Source organism: Prenolepis imparis, unplaced genomic scaffold, assembly GCF_030444845.1.
Source record: "Prenolepis imparis isolate NDT839.2.m4 unplaced genomic scaffold, iyPreImpa1.0 SCAF_15, whole genome shotgun sequence".
In the NCBI taxonomy this organism is placed as follows: domain Eukaryota; kingdom Metazoa; phylum Arthropoda; class Insecta; order Hymenoptera; family Formicidae; genus Prenolepis; species Prenolepis imparis.
Genome location: NW_028141173.1, coordinates 890,483 through 907,139, shown reverse-complemented (window position 1 = coordinate 907,139; position 16,657 = coordinate 890,483). Strand labels below are relative to the sequence as shown.

At 36.6% G+C, this 16,657-nt stretch overlaps 2 protein-coding genes across 10 annotated transcripts; both read right to left on the bottom strand.

Annotated features, from left to right (window-relative positions):
* Positions 1 to 160: 160 nt before the first annotated feature.
* LOC145946328 (serine/threonine-protein kinase RIO3) lies at positions 161 to 2,281 on the bottom strand. The gene is made up of 4 exons (XM_083055911.1): positions 1,989 to 2,281; positions 1,444 to 1,628; positions 1,267 to 1,373; positions 161 to 1,164 (listed from the first exon to the last, which is right to left on the bottom strand). Exons 1-4 carry the CDS (start codon positions 2,087 to 2,089, stop codon positions 892 to 894), a joined length of 666 nt encoding a protein of 221 aa, XP_082912037.1. The 5' UTR covers positions 2,090 to 2,281; the 3' UTR covers positions 161 to 891.
* A 699-nt stretch (positions 2,282 to 2,980) lies between these two features.
* Mi-2 (chromodomain-helicase-DNA-binding protein Mi-2 homolog) lies at positions 2,981 to 16,554 on the bottom strand. 9 transcript variants are annotated; one of them, XM_083055901.1, is made up of 25 exons: positions 14,362 to 14,713; positions 13,616 to 13,707; positions 13,298 to 13,420; positions 12,880 to 13,182; positions 12,458 to 12,751; positions 12,114 to 12,365; positions 11,287 to 11,449; positions 10,989 to 11,174; positions 10,701 to 10,890; positions 10,241 to 10,614; positions 9,984 to 10,153; positions 9,668 to 9,893; positions 9,126 to 9,589; positions 8,480 to 8,933; positions 7,952 to 8,269; positions 7,512 to 7,820; positions 7,114 to 7,382; positions 6,817 to 6,908; positions 6,376 to 6,562; positions 6,024 to 6,296; positions 5,621 to 5,902; positions 5,291 to 5,535; positions 4,753 to 5,038; positions 4,332 to 4,641; positions 2,981 to 4,164 (listed from the first exon to the last, which is right to left on the bottom strand). In XM_083055901.1, the coding sequence occupies exons 1-25, from the start codon at positions 14,510 to 14,512 to the stop codon at positions 4,160 to 4,162; spliced, it is 6,018 nt and encodes a 2,005-aa protein (XP_082912027.1). In that variant the 5' UTR covers positions 14,513 to 14,713; the 3' UTR covers positions 2,981 to 4,159. The 9 variants fall into 9 exon arrangements, with proteins under 9 accessions (XP_082912027.1, XP_082912032.1, XP_082912031.1 ...); XM_083055906.1 differs by lacking the exons at positions 2,981 to 4,164; positions 14,362 to 14,713 and adding exons at positions 15,657 to 15,977; positions 16,408 to 16,554 and having other exon boundaries at positions 4,324 to 4,641; XM_083055905.1 differs by lacking the exons at positions 2,981 to 4,164; positions 14,362 to 14,713 and adding an exon at positions 15,657 to 16,109 and having other exon boundaries at positions 4,324 to 4,641.
* Positions 16,555 to 16,657: the final 103 nt, after the last annotated feature.

Here is a 16,657-nt window from a genome sequence, read left to right as displayed (position 1 = left end):
TTGGACAAATTTTAATGCATACAACTCAAATTCCTTGTTTTCCTTCATTTCCATTCGTATTCTTTGTTCGTGATACGTATGCCGAATTTATAATGTAGATAAATATAAAGAAAAAAGAAGCATGTTGCATAATATTATGTTTAAAAAGAAATATAGAACCTTATCGATTATCAACCGCTATCGTCACATTTATTTATAGAATGATGACAAAATTATTCATTTCACAACTTTATGCAATTGTTGCCTGCTGTTGTCTAACAAATTCTTTTTCTTTTATACGTATGATAAATTGATATTTATCATACGTGTGTGTGTGTATATATATGTATATATTTTATACATATAATAAAATATATGTGTGTCTGTATAGACACACACAATGCATCTCCATTAATATATATATATATATATATATATATATATATATATAACAATATATAATATATATAGACACACATAAAAAATTTGATCTCCGTTGTGATTAAATTTTTTTTCCTCAATTGCATGTATTTGTAATCCCAATTGTATATATTTTTTTTGAATTTTATATCATGTATATTTAGCTCTGTCTGAATTATATGTACAAATTCATCGTTTTGTCATATGATGTATTTACAGTAAGTGGGCGTAAATACGCAAGAACAGAGATATTCCGTACCCTGTTTGGTATAAGGTTTATGGATATTTTGTTGAAAAATATTGCTTACTATGACACAGTAACAGATTTGATATAATTTGTACACAATATTTTATCAATTTGCCGCTATGTATTCTTCTGTATTATATTTTTTAACAAATATAAGATACCAACATATTAACGCAGTACGGAATACTGCTGGGATTTGGAAGAGAATTATCTGTCATTGGATTTATTTTCGATTTTTCGACATTTTATTTCGAATTTTTAGATTTTGGTGATATCTTTGCTCTCTCCTTGGAATATTGCGCACGACTATATGCACGCAGGGTGTTATATACTTTATTGTTCAGTTTGACATCAAACCCACCTGTGTCTCCCGTATGGATACCCGGTGGAAATTGTAAAACCCGACAAGCATTTATTCTGGAAGACATTAATATGTCATGTTTAGTAACAATCTGAGAATCTTTGCCCATCTTCTTGTAACCACAACGTGGTATCGAGGCGTACTCTTTCTCTATGCTCTGTAAGAAAAAAAATCTGTACAGCATATTTCACAACAACGTGCAACATATAAGCAAGCTCTTAATCTGTATAATATTCTGTATATGTATCATTGCACTTACGACGAAACGATCAAAGTCCCTGTTGCTGTCATCCACATTAGCGTCTGTGCTATCTTCATCCTTGATATCGTGCGAAGAGCTACGGTAATTACTATACGAAATGCTCACTGAAATAAAGGAAATAACTTTAAATAGTCGCTCGCATACAGGGAAGTTTGTCCTCTCTTTCTCTATCACCTTTCGAGTCACGATTGAATTTTTCTTCTGTGCGTTTTAACATTGTATTGTACTCCCCATTAAATTGAGATTGCAACAAATTTGCTATAACTTCGTCATTACTGATATCGCTCGTATCGTACGTTTCTCCCATATTTTTATCCGTCTTTTTGTTCGCGTCCTCATTGAAATATTGTTTCAACTCTCTGTTTGTGTGACAAAAATAACTTTAGAAATTACGAAATCACATAAATAAAATCGAACTTAATTCAATTCCATGTTTTGATTCCAAGTTTGTGGGGAAGATTAACATGATAACTTGAGATATAAACACGATACACCGAAGAAGTATCACATTATTTGAAGGTCATTAATCTCATAACACGAATTAATATATTAATATACATTTTCAGAATATATAGCAATGTATATACAGTTATATTTCTCACGCACCGCGCATATAAAAAAATTAAAATTTTATCAAGTATTTTTTATATATGAAAATTTATTCAGAAAATGGGGGATTCGTTGCAGAAAAGGAAGCTGTGATGTGTTTCTATACATACTTTTCTTGTATACTCGCTGCCAGCTGTTCTGATGTGATATCCAGTAGATTGACAGGACTTTCCAAAGGTTGTATTTTCGCCCATACTTTCGGAGTTGCCATTATTGTGTTTGTAATTATTAAGTATTTGATCGAAAGACTGAAATCGTACGAACACGTACAAAAATTGGGAGAAATTAAGTACAAGTTACGTGACTCCCTAACCGAGTCAAAATACTGTTCTCCTTGTCCTCGGAACGTCAATATATATCGTCCGAAAATGCGTTCCGCAACTTATATTCGACAAGCCGATCAAAACATAGCATCAGCCTTGTTATCTTCCTTTCGACAGTTAAACTGAATCTCTGTAATCTAACTTGTCGACTTTCGATAAAAAATTTCTCTGCTTTATCGACAATTTATTTTTTGTTTTAGAATAAGACAAATCGATATTTAAAATTTTATTATACCAATAAAAGTTTATTACATGTAAAAAATTGTGTATCCGTTATAAGAGAGTGATATATTCCTTTGAATTTATTATATGCTTATTAAAGAAATATTTATTCTCTCATTTTTTATATATAATAATATATATCTGTGTATAATGAATATTAAAACAAGTAAAACACATTATTTTATCCTCGTTACACATATTTCCAAGGTACAATATTGTTTTTAGTAAACGAACACATACTTTTAATTATTATTAATTTATTCCAGTAGATCTAATACATACACAAATCGATTCTTTTTTTTTTTTGACTTTTTAATAATATTTCATTCACTCCATTTCGCGTATCTCAAATCGTTCTTCAAATTCCATAACTAGACTCTAAAAACTAATCTTAGAAACTTAGCTATGCCAAAAGCAATGATTTGGCAAGTTCATTAACGAGAAAGTAAAGTGGTTCTATATAGTTTTGAAACGGGGTAGAAAAAGATTGAACAATACACGCGTATGCTTACTTAAGATCGTCGATATTTTGTTGCGCGATCGCATTAAGTTTGCTCTACAGTAATGCATGGGATTCGGCTGGTGTCTCTCAAATTTACAAGTTTAGTATGTTATGAATCGTATATTATCGGATGTTTTTTTTTCTTTTTTTTTTTTTATAAATACGATGATCTAATATTATGTACAGAGATATTATCGGTGTCATACGTGCATATGTTAAGACAGTTTCTACTATTTCTTTTCAAACTATGCGAACGTCAACAAAATGCATAATATATGTTGTATAAGATTCTTATAATATAAAACAAATCTGCTCATTCAAAAGAATATAAAAATTATGCGCGCTCTTTCCTTATCTAATAAAAATGCACACAAAACGAAAAAGGTAAAAAAAAAATTATTTTAGACCTACCATCGTTCCTTCTTTCTTACCGAAAGAACGAGATAATTCTTCAAATTATCCTAACGAGTACCTAAAATACCGGAAACGTAGAAAAAACGATGCGCATCGTATCGAAATTATATAACCCATGCATTACGATAGTGCAGATTACGCGATAAGATTCCCTCGACTACTTGTCAAACTTGTCAGTCTTGACCTAATCTGATTGCCGTTGTTCACTTGCAGCGAACATACAAATCGAAATAAACCGTGATCCTCATTAAAGTACCGTATGTGAATGTTGTAAAAGTTTACCGCGCTTATACGTAAATCTATTGTCGCAAAAATTTAGACGTAAATAAATTACAAATGACAAATTGTTTGAATTAGCGCACCTTAAAAGGTAACGACATGGAAATTTGCATTGAATTAAAAAAGGTCTTAAATAGACTTAAGTAAATAATGTACTCTGGTACTCTCTTACGTGTGCGACATACATTAAAAGCTAAACGGGATGTAAATCATATGATCTTAAAAGAGAAACTTAAGAAAATAACTTATATGTCATTTCCTATGAAAGAACGTATGTATAAATACAGAGAATGTGATATCCTTGAATCTAGATGCCGAATGTACACGTAATAAATACAGAAGTAATGCAACTCGTAATTTATAAAGTATTATGTTTTTACGCACTTGGAAATCACCTCGTATTCTTTTTCTAGAAAAATTCAGCTAAAAACTGCAATTTACGAAAAATAATATTACAGCGCAAAACGATTCTCTCGCGGGACAGTTCGATTTGCGCTATTTTTAGTTCTTGTTTGAGCCATTGTATTCCAGCACTTAATATTCAGGCTGTAACGTAAATGATATTACTCGTTACACACGAGAAAATCGAAAGATTACATTTCAAAATGTATAATTTGAACAATCAATAATCATTATCTCGTTTGTACATCTCTTTGTAAATAATTATTACAGTACCACATCCTATTTATCATTGTTATAAACATTTTACGAACCTGTAAAACCTTGCGGTGGTTGTCCCGGTACTGAGTATTGTGGTCGGAAGTTCCCGAAATTAGCTGCACCCGCGAAGGTGGCCGGCAACTGTCCTCCGGAGAAACCGGGTGGGAATTGTTGCGCCAACAACGCGGCTTGGCCTGTCTGAGAAGTGCTACCGCCAGGCGCCGTTGCCGCTAATCGGCTCAGTATAGATCTCTCGGACATCTGGAGTCTCTGGGCAACCGGCGGAATGCGGGCCAGTGTCGCCGGCAAGCGGCTGACGTCCGATTTCATGTCGGACAGCAACTCCTCTAGCTGATTCAACACCTATAGAAGCACAGTTTGCACATTCAGAGATCGTCGATATTCGCCAGATCTTTGCACTTTAAAAACATTTGTTTGCAACAACACTTTCACAGATTTATTAATCGAACTAACCTTATGCAGCACAGCATTCGCCGGTTTATTGCCAGCGAGGCTCTCTTTGCTAAGATGCTGATGGGATTCGGCAAGACATTCAACTTCAGCGAAACGCGCATTAAGACTCATGGCGGGATGATTAGGATCTTGCGTAAGGTTCAGATAGGCGGCTCGCCTCAATTGCTCCTCTATTACCAACGCCTGTTCCAAGAGTTTAAAACGTCTCGCTAAGAATTTATTTTTTATTTCCAAAAAGTTGCCTTTTCCCATGTCCATCTTGAACGGCTCGTTGATAATCGCAAATCTGCAATAAATACAGTAAGTGCGAATTAGAAACAAGAGAAATTATGAATAATAATTGTATAACTTATATAACTTTGAAACTGAAGTTGGAATCTTCTATATTCTGCGATTTGGAGTTATTACAGAAATAAATGTCTTGCGCTCTAAATACTCGATATTTATACTTTTACTCTCGTAGGAAATATAAGTAGAATAATAAGAGCAATAATGTTATTATCAAGGATTAATTAGCCTCGGAAAGCTTCAACATTACCGAATATCGTTCTGTATATCTTGCCAGCGCCCGTAACCATGAGTGACGATACCAGCTAGAAGCCAATAATCATGTCGGCGATGCCAGATATCATATTCGCGGCCCGGCACAGCAGCCTTCTCCTCGTTCAGCCATAGCGTATGTAATTCCGTGAATCCGCCGTCGGCTATATTAAACATAAACTTACGCTTAGGCTTTACCATGTCTGCATCACAGTCCTTTACATCTTTCTCTTTATCTTTCTCCTAAAAAAAGAATTAAAAAGCATAAATTAAACTGTTCATAAAATGCACGCTTCTTCTTCATCTAGCATTCCGCATGAATAAATACCTCTTTCTTTTCAACTTCCTCCTCGTCATCTTTGACAATAACGACATCTTCTTCCGGCTCCGATTTCATTTTATTTTCACTAGTATCCATCTTATCATCGTGCTTCGTCACGGTTTTCTCATCCTTCGCGTCAAACTTGTCCTTTTCCTTATCTACGATATCCATTTCAGCATCTTTTTCCTCCTTTTTGGCATCCTCCTTTTCCTTATCTTTTTCAGAATTCGCTTCATCGTCCTCTTTCGAACTCTTTGGGTCTTCCTTGGAATCCTTCGCATCGCCACCCTAAAATAAAAGATAATTATTTGTTAATATGTATTTTACAAGCAGAGATATCTTAAGATTTGCTCTTTTTTGAGCAAATAAACAATATTTTGCGGTAGAAGTCGATCCATTTAATACCAACCTCTTTATCCTTATTGGATTCGTCTCGACCTTCTTTAGCTTCAGAAGAATCGGCATTTGTTTTGTTAGCCTCGTTGCCCGTCCCAGAGGTCGAAGTAGGAGTAGGCGTAGCAGCGGGGCTAGGACTGGGAGCATTTGAGGTAGCCGGTGTAGCGCTGGTACTACTAGTGCCAGTCGTTGCATCTCCGACTCCCTCAGCTTTTACAGGTTCCACTGGCTTGCGTATCATTTCCGGCATCGAATAATAACCATTGATGTGTTCAAATTCTTGAACCTGTAAACAACATATATCCTGCATCCTATGATTTTAACACAGGAAATGAAGGAATGGCGCTTCATCGTGCAATCAATACCTTCTTTCTAATCAAGGACATTACGCCGATTCTCGTTAATACATGCTGTCGACTGAGACCTTCTCTCGGGACACCATCGGCAAATGTTTCCGCATTGTCGGCACCTGGTTCGCAGAGATGTCGCATAAAGAGCGAAACATACGCTTTGAAATTCTTCTCAGATTTGCCACGTAAATCGCGTACCAACCTGAATGATGGAGAATTTTAGATTACTAATAGAATCGTATTACTTAAAAAATACAAAAGAATAACGACTATAGTTTCATCACGATATTATAATATTGAAACGCGCGAGTATAGGATACATAGCATACGTAGCATGTTCATATTAAGTATAACAGAAAATTGTACAAAGCAATTCTAAAACATACATATATCGTGATATATCTAAATATATCGTTATATACATATACCAAATATATATAAAATAAAATAACTAACCATTGAGAATTAAAAGCATCCTGCGGTGGCATTCCATAACGCATAATTGCATTGAGGAATGCTTTCCGTTGTCTAGCGTTGAAACCTAGTACCTGTAAAAAATGCACATATAAATACGCAAAATAATCGTAATATGCATCTCTTTATTTAAAGTAAAAATTATTTCAAATTTTTATATCTGTAGACAACAATCTTCTTACAGAAATGAAAAATGTATATAAATAATGTATGTAAATATGTGATATGTAAAAAGAGTATGCTTAAAGTGTATACTATTCTTTCTAGAGAAATACTAACCTCAATATTTCCATTTACTCTGGCAAGTAGAGGCGGCAAAGGTCTATCCTTTTCGTCGCGTCTCTCCAGTCTTCGTCTGCTTCTACGAGACAATAGATCTCCATCTCCTTTCTCATCGAAATCGTCGTCCTCTTTGTCGTCATCGCTAGGCGCACTAAAGTCGCTATTATAATCTGACAGATTTTCTTGCCATGGCTGATCATCTCTGGCGCCTTGATCGCCAGTTACACCACCGTCGGTATAATTAACTTGCTTTCGTACTCGTTTGCCTGTAATTAATTTCGACATGTATAAACATTCGTCTGTCTTTCACGCATCAATATTATTTTATTATTTTATTATATTATTTTAAGATGTATTTTTGTACATCTTAAAATTATACGTTGATGCAAATTTACCTTTTCCAAGTGTTCTAGCGATATCCTCTTGTTGCTGTTCATAATGATGTCTAAGCAATTTAATCCAATATGCCGGATCTGTATTCTCCGCTTCTTGTTTAATTATCTCAGTATCTGCCTCTTCCTCCGTCTCTCCTTCCTTTGTCACATAGGAGGCAACTTTGAAAGAACTTAAGTACTCATTGGCCCAATTCTCCTTCTGCTCGATTCCTTCCTTGCTTCTATCTAATAATTCGTGAACAGCTTTGTCATCGTAATGTATAGCTTCATCTTCCTTGCCTTCTTCCTCTTTAAACAGTTCCTCCGTACCTATAAGTATAAAACAAATGCATCATTGAATATATCGTTTATATATAGCAAAATAAACAAAGAAAGAATTTGACAGTAAATGCTTTCAATTAGCAGATATCTTATAAATGTGACAGACTAATAGAACTTACCGAAACGTAAGATATCGTCGAGTTCCTGTTTACTAAAGTTGGCGCCTTTGCCACCCATGCCTGGTCGTACGACTAAATGAGTGAGCATCATTTTGCGCTTGGCTACTTGTGTCACCCTTTCTTCTACAGAGTTACGCGTGACAAATCTGTAAATCATAACTTTGTTGGCCTGGCCTATCCTGTGAGCTCTGCTAAATGCTTGGATGTCATTGTGCGGATTCCAATCAGAATCATAAATAATCACGGTATCAGCTGTTGCTAAATTGATACCCAAACCACCAGCACGCGTGGAAAGTAAGAAGACAAATTGCTGCGCACCTACAAATACAATTTTGATTTAAAAGCAAATAAAAGAGCATTTTTTTCTTTTTTTTGTGTTTCTTTTTTTTTATTTTATATATAATAAAAAGAATAGATAAAGAAAAAGTTTATTTTTAAACTTCTCGTGTAAATTTAGAGAAAAAAAAGATATAATCTTACACAAAACAATTGAATAATTATATATAAATTAAGCCTGAAAATACTTACCAGGAGCGTTAAATCTATCGATTGCTTCTTGACGTTGTACACCTGTTATATTACCATCTATTCTCTCGTACTTGTATCCCTCACCCTCCAAATAATCCTCAAGAATATCCAACATCTTAGTCATTTGTGAAAATATAAGGACTCGATGTCCGTCGTCTCGCAATTTTCTAAGCATTTTGCTCAATAGAACCAATTTTCCAGCCGCTTTAATCAATGCTGATGTTTCATAACTTCCATTCGGTCCAGTCGGTGCTTCTTGTGACGCAGCAGGGAACAAGTATGGATGATTACAGCATTTCTTGAGATCCATCATTATATTTAACAATGACACTTGTTGACCACCTCCTTTCGGATTCAGAGCTTCAAAGTTTCTTGTCAATATGTATTTGTAATATTTCTTCTGCATTGGCGATAATTCGACACGTACAATAAATTCAGATTTGCTAGGCATGTTCTGTAAAGAAACACATGTTTATTGTAATATTGACAATACAATACACTAATAAAGAAATATATAATTGTATCTCAAGATGTGAATATTTTTAAAACATTTATATTTCTAGAATTATCTCATAATTTCATGAAAAAAATGATAAAATAGAACTGACATATTTACACAATCTATACAGAAAAGCTACTAACTAACCTTCAGTACGTCAGCTTTTAATCTCCTCAACATATGCGGACCAAGCATCTCGTGCAGCTTCTTAACTTGTTCTTCCTTCGAGATATCAGCAAATTCATTTTGGAACGCCGCCAGATCATTGAATTTGTCGCGGCATAAGAAATTCAACAAGTGGAATAATTCTTCCAAATTATTTTGCAGCGGTGTACCGGTCAGTAAAAGTTTATATGCGATATTGTAAGAAGCTAATAATCTGAAGAACTTGGATTGATTAGACTTCAATCTGTGAGCCTCGTCCACGACTAAAACGGCCCAATCAATCGAGCCTAAACATGCCGAATCTATGGAGATAAGTTCATAGCTAGTAAGCAAAACGTTAAACTTGATTGACGATGACCGGATTTTGGAAGCGCGTCCACTACGCACAGCGCCTTCTTCAAACGACAATTCATTTTCTCGAATCACGATACGGCTATCCTTGTCACCTAAGAGAGAATTATATTTTACCATTAACATCTGTCTACTAAATCACACACATATGTATATATAATGATTATACTGACCAACATAAGTGACGCAATAAAAGTCAGGCGCCCAAGTTTCAAATTCACGTTCCCAATTAATAATGGTCGACAAGGGAACGGAAACCAGGAAAGGCCCTTTACAATGACCTTCCTTGTACAAAGAATACAAGAATGTTATAGTCTGAATAGTTTTTCCCAGACCCATCTCGTCGGCCAAGATAGTGTCTATGCCTTGACCCCATGAATATCTCAACCAATTTAAGCCCTGTAAATTGAGATTGTAGAAATGTAGAATGTGAATGTAGAATGTAAATATAGAAACTCGAAAAAATAAAATCTTATTCTTGACATTTACCTCTAATTGATAGGGATGCAATTGCATTCCGGTTTGGTCCAAATAATCTGGTTGTCTTTCATATTTTTTCTTGAGATCCGTCGTAGGTTTATCTGGTGGTGGCGTGTATCGTTTCGGAGTTCTCTCCTCGTCATCGATTAGCTCGCGCGTTTTCGATTTCTTTCCTTTACCTGGAATTGCATTCCATTGCTTTTACAAAAGCACAAAAGACACTCTCGCGCGAGTAAGAAAATTAAATCTGATATTTCTTTCCTTACCTTTTTTCCCCTTACGCGATGAACTGCCATCGCAACAGTTTGCGGCTCTCAGGTCCAGGTAATATTCTATAGCCTGTTTCAAGCCGGGGATATCCTCGTGTTCGTCTTCCCACGTCGCCTGGTCATAACCGAGTTCTCTCCACTTCACGAGATACGTCGCCCTGCCATCTCTTTGCAATCGATGATTGATCACTCTGTGAATCACCAACCATTCTGGACGCACGCCGTAACGATAGAAACGTTCCTCCAGATTATATTCGTCCCTGTTGGTGGCACCGTCTTGCTCTTTCAAACGCTTCACGCGCGAATCGCTCTCATCCAACGGTTCCTCCAATTTCGGCGGTTCGTCCATGTCATATTTACGATAATAATTTCTAATCACATAAAAATCCACATACCGTGATTATATATATCGTATAAAATTGATATGATTGATATCGTTGCTGAAAGAATTTCTTACCTATACATAAGTGGATGAAAAACGTCAAGCTGCAATTCTGTTATCCAGTCGCAATGCCAATAGGACATATCCGCCCACTTGACGAAGAATTCGCGCATTTTTCTTTGCTTAGGTGCAGCTTTGCTTGTAGAAGGTTCCTCCGACGGCGTATCCGAACACTCTTTCCATCTCCAGGTTAATATTTTTGCCACTAGTAAAAAAAAAGAAAAACATTTAAATTATTAAGATGAACTATATATTGTGTTTATCTTCTTAAACATTATTAAAGAAATATGTTAATAAATATACCTCTCCCACTTAGTGGTGGGCAAGAACATCTAGGGCATTTCCAATCACCATCAGGAATCTCCGATAGAGGAGGATTCAGGCAATGTGTGTGATATGCGCTTGTACAACTGTCGCAGCATAATAATTCTCCACCATCTTTGCACACTCTACAGAATTCCATATGTTCGTCGTCATCTTCTGCTGCGCCTGATAATATGAATATAGTTATAGTTATATACCATTTGATGTCAAGTAGTTGCAGGATTCGTTTGGACAGGAATAAGGAAAATCTGGTTGGTACGTGGGAGGAAACGGATACCTGTAATACCTTCTCCTTCGCAATGAGCACAACTCCATTTCCCTTCAGGTGTTTCTTCCAATTCAGGCTCTAGGCACACTAAATGATACGCTCTGGGACATGTGTCGCACAATATGATCTCCCCACCTTGCTGACATACTTCACAGTAATCCTGATGGTCAGTCTATAGAAAGCAAAAAGAAAAAAAGAAAAATAATTAACTTGTTTTTTCTTTAATTAGATGGAATAATTTATTAAGATAAGATATTTATGAAATTAAAACAATAATTAAGCATATTTAAAAACATGAAATATTGTATGAAGTATAATTATGCTGTTTTAGACATTACTAAAGAGAAAAAAGTAAAATATATTTATAATTATTTTAGGCAGAGTCAGACAACCTAGCGTATGCGTCCTTGAAGTTTTCTAAATATTCACTTGCATATGTTTAGCATGTTTTTACCGCCAACTCTTTTATATATACATACATATATATACACTTGTATATATGTATATATAATGTATATTATAAATGTTGTATTCTTTATAACAAATCTATAAATTTATTTCTCTGTCAATCAATTTGTGCCTCTAATTATCAATAAGTTAGCATTATATCATGAAAAGATTTAAATGTACATATTCAAATAGAAATTATAGAAAGAATCGCAATATTGTGATAATATTAACAAGCACAATGATTAGACATGCGTCGAGACTAGCAAATTATAAACAAATTTCCAAGAAGCTTTTAGTATGAGAATGATGTTTATTGTGGCAGTCCATGATTTGCAAGCACGTTTAAAACAACAATGAACGCATAAGCAAATGCTGCGTAACTCTACCTGGAGACCTTCCTCTCCATCCGGAAACTTGGAAGTAGTTTTTGTTTTCTTCTTTTTCTTGGTTTTATTGCCGATTTTGGTTTTCGCCTTTCTGCGAACCGGCGGCTCGGCTGGCGGTTCGACACCGCTCTCCTCGACGCTGGCTTTGTTACCCTCGACGCCAGGAGTCTCCTCCGCATCGGCTAACATCTGTTCAAATTCCATATCAGAATCCGCCGCAGAGCCTGCCGCGCTACCTTCCGCTTCCTCGTCCTGAATAGAAAAAATTCAGTTATAACCGATTTATATACATTTATATATTAAAATCAATGCCAGAAAAATTAATCAGAATATGTTCTACGTACCGAGCTTCCTCTTTTACGTCTTCCAAGCTTAATCTTAAGAGTCGGTACTTTGGACGCTTTTTTGCCTTTTTTCGCTCTCGAGCTGCGAGACTTTTTCTTCCTATCGCTATCCTCGTCGTCTTCCTCCTCCTCCTCGGCTTCCTGCATAGCGCCACTTCGATTTCCTCTAGCATTTCTACTATCGTCGTCTACATTTGTGGATGAGACATCCGCGTCTGGTTGCGTATGTGGATTTAATTCAGAGAAATCGCGCCACTTTGCTGCCACCAACATCATTAGTTTCGACATTGGAACCTAATTATTCAAAAACAGATATTGTTACTAAAATAAACACATTGTACTAGTCGAGTAAATTATCTTACTAAATACAAAATGTGTAATATACATGACATGACATAAGGAATGGAAAAATATGTACGTACTTTTGGATTTTCTTTCGCTAAAAGCGGCCTGACATGTTGTTGAAATAGTTTATACGTCGTTAAGTTTTGGAAATCAGCATCAGAATACTCAATTTGTACATCTGTTAATCCAAATGTGTTGCACACTTCTTCGATTGTGGGCATGCCTGTTGTTGGTTCTTGGCTTTGAGTGGTCGGTGCACTATGGCTGGAGGATTTTCTAGACGATGACTTTCTGCTTTTTCTATTGACCGCATAGTCGCTATCCTCGCCAGCAGCCTCGCCGCCTGCTTCACCACCTCCTCCTCCACCAAAGTCGCTTTCCTAAAATTTCGAAAATGTTGGATAAATGTAGAAACATCATCTTTGCTAGATTATTTTTTAAAGTAATAATACAATCTTATACAACAAGCAAAATGTATGAGAAAAATATCCTTACATCCCCAGAATCTGATTTTTTCTTTTTCTTCTTTTTCTTTCCCTTCTTATCTTCGCTACGTGCTTTTCGCTTCTTTCCCTTCTTCTTTTTTCGCTCTTCCGGTTCATAATCATCATCTTCTTCCTATAAAGAATAATTTTCATTTACAATTCTAAATATGGAGTTTAAAATATTTCAATCATTGTTAAGAAATCATAAAGATGAAAAAAAAATAAAAAAATAACATCAAGTTTTATTATATTATTTATGATTATAAATTGTAGGTAATATTACTATTACACATTACACTTAACTTGTTATATAGAATATAAAACTTACTAGTTTTTGAGATTCTTCAGCATCAGACGAACCATCTACTTGCTGACCAACATTTGATATCTGCCCTGCAGTCTCATCCATGTCATCCTCTCCTGAAACACATGTTATATTTTCAAATTTCTTATTAAAAAACATCGTTTCTCTTTTAATTATTTTTGCTTTTCATGGTCTTGCAAGTTATAATTTATGAAGTAATGTTTTATAGCGAGATAAAGGTAGAAGCTGATGTGATATATAAGATCTTTTTTTAAAGAACAGAATTATACACACATACTCAATACACACATGAGGAAAAATATATTTTTGCAACAAAAACAATAAGATTTCTCTTTTCACAAAGATGTGATGAGAATTTTCTTCCACATTATATATTCTGCCACTTTTACATCTCTTCTATATATTTTGCAAATAATAATTTTGAACTTTACAAGTTATCAATTTCACAATTATAATTGGCGTAATAATTTGAGAGAAAAATGAAATAAAATCGAGACAATTAAAGATAAATTCGATTAAATACCTGCGTCTTCTAATTTATCACCGAGAAAAATTTAACTTGCAAAGATATTTAATAATGGCCGAATCAATCGCGCTCTATAGTGCAATATTGGCGGCGTATCTTTAATAATATGCACGGCGATGCAAAATTCGGAAAAAGCACCGAAAAGCTGAGAGAAGAGAACAAAAGAGAGAGGACGCGCCGAACGTAAAATCCACAATCGGCGAAGCCGGAAAGAGAGACTCACGCGAAAGCCAAGATGATTTTGAATTAATCAACGTTTCGCGAATGCTTTGTGCGAGTGTGCGTCCGCCATTTTCTTTAATATAGGCATACATACTACATTTGACATACAGGAGGCAACACGCACACACACACGCACACACATACACGCTCATGTATATGTTTACACGTATTCGCACGCACACGTCGAGATTTAATTTTGCGTCCGAGTTTTAATTAACCAAGGTTGAACAATAGGGAAAAAATTCCGTTCACTCGCGGGGAATTTTTATCGAAGCCGCGTAATGGAGGTTAGACGCCGGCTGTATCGTATATATGCGTGACGTGCGTGTATTAAGAACCACGCGCGCGCAATATATGACGCGTGTGTAAGCGGATCCATAACTTTTTTTTTCGCACGAACGAGTGGTAGTACATACATACGTTGTAACATGGCGTAAATGTAATTACGCTTCGTCGATCGGAAACGATTCGGACTCGGATATATAAGCCGTAATTACTCCGAGGAGAAAATCAATCTTTTCCCCCCTCGTACGCGCGATATGTCATTCGAGATACTCATCGATATTTAACGAGCGTTTTTAGCGTCTGAATTAGAGAGAGAAGGAAGACGGAGAAGCATGAAGTTATCTGTCGGTTATTATCGCAAATCGACCATGGTTGCGTTCGATTATTTTTCGCATATTTACGTCAAATATATATCGAATGAAAAAAAAAAAAAGAGAGAAATACGCGATTGTCGAAATATCGATTCCCTTTGTAATAAAATCGACAACGGCGATCTAATTCGATCCGATCGCGAGAAGCGACATCATTTTTACATTATTCATAAATAGAGTAATCAATCTCTCTCGCGAAAAGACGAGATCGCCCGGCGCGAATTCCGATCCCGCGCGTCGTGACGTTTGACAATCGGCGAGAGAGAGAGAGAGAGATAAAGAGAGAAGGTTAGCGGCGCGTGTCTCTCCTCCTTCGGCGAACGTTCGCGCGCATTCACGGCCTCGCGGAGAGGATTCCGCTCTCTCCTCCGGAACCCGGGAATGCACAATGCACCCGATGCGGCGTCGGCCGCCATTGGTGTACCGAAAAGCGCGCGTCCCGCGTTGTAGTTGTATACTATACGTCGCCGCGCACCGTCCGATTGTCCCGATGCCATTCTCTCTCGCAGCTACGTCTCTTTGTCTCTCTCTCTCTCTCTCTCTCTCTCTCTCTCTCTCTCTCTCTCTCTCTCTCTCTCTCTCTCTCTCTCTCTCTCTCTCTCTCCCTCTCTTTCCTTCTTTACCTCTCACTCTCACTCACCTGCGTAGTTTTCGTCCACCTCCTCGTCCGACGCCATTCCTCAGCGACCACGCTTCTCGGCTCCGACGATGACGAAGCACCAACACTACACCACGATCACGAGGACAACACGACGACGACGACGACGAGCGTCAGACTCGCCGCTTCGCGCGGTGTTCGCGACCCGGTGCTCGACGACGTCGACGATCTACCACGGCGACTCGTTCCTCTCCTTCGGCGTTGCACCACTTCTTCTCCCTTTCACCACGCTACTCTTTCTCGCGACGAAGCGCCGCAGAAATGCTTCGCTACGCGCGGATGAGATTTCGGCGTGTACCTTTTCTAATATATGTATATATGTGTGTGTGTGTGTGTATATATATATATATATATATATATGCGTACTCATACGAGAGATATAAACCTCTCCTCTCCTACTATAGTACTACTACTGTCGCGCCGATTCGTCGTTTCTTTTTCTTCTTCCCCACTCTATTGTCGCCCCCTCCCCCTTCTTTTCCCTCTCTTACTTTCGCTCTTCTCTCTCTCTCTCTCTCTCTCTCTCTCTCTCTCTCTCTCTCTCTCTCTCTCTCTCTCTCTCTCTCTCTCTCTCATGCACCTCCACGCAGATTTGCACGCGATTGTCTCTTTCTAAAAAAAAAAAAAGTAAAACATACTCTCTCTTCTCTCTTTTGTTCTCGCTTTAATCTTTCTTACCTTCCTTTACCTGTATTGTGATCTAAAACTATCGAATCGCCGGATATTTTTTTACCTTTAAATGAGTATTGGTTAGGTTTTGTAACATTGTCGTGCTCTCGATTTATGTACGCATTTCATGAAAGTTTCGTTAGATCAATTAAAATACGATTAAGTTTCTATTTTATTACTCTCTGTCTCTTTCTCTCTTTCTCTTATATATATATATATTTTCCATATTTAAAATACATATAAAATAGATGTGCGAAACTCCGCGTATAAAAGTTACATTCGTCCATAGACATTGAAAGTATATAGATTGTCAA

Coding starts and splice junctions, on each gene's coding strand:
- LOC145946328 (XM_083055911.1), bottom strand. CDS start 2,089: ATGGCAACTCCGAAAGTATGGGCGAAAATACAACCTTTGGAAAGTCCT. Junction 1,374..1,443: donor ATTCAATCGTGACTCGAAAG/GTGATAGAGAAA, acceptor CCTTTATTTCAG/TGAGCATTTCGTATAGTAAT. Junction 1,165..1,266: donor GGGACTTTGATCGTTTCGTC/GTAAGTGCAATG, acceptor TTTTTCTTACAG/AGCATAGAGAAAGAGTACGC.
- Mi-2 (XM_083055900.1), bottom strand. CDS start 14,512: ATGAGCGTGTATGTGTGTGCGTGTGTGTGTGCGTGTTGCCTCCTGTAT. Junction 10,154..10,240: donor ATCGCGTAAGGGGAAAAAAG/GTAAGGAAAGAA, acceptor ATGCAATTCCAG/GTAAAGGAAAGAAATCGAAA. Junction 5,039..5,290: donor GATATACAGAACGATATTCG/GTAATGTTGAAG, acceptor TATTTATTGCAG/ATTTGCGATTATCAACGAGC.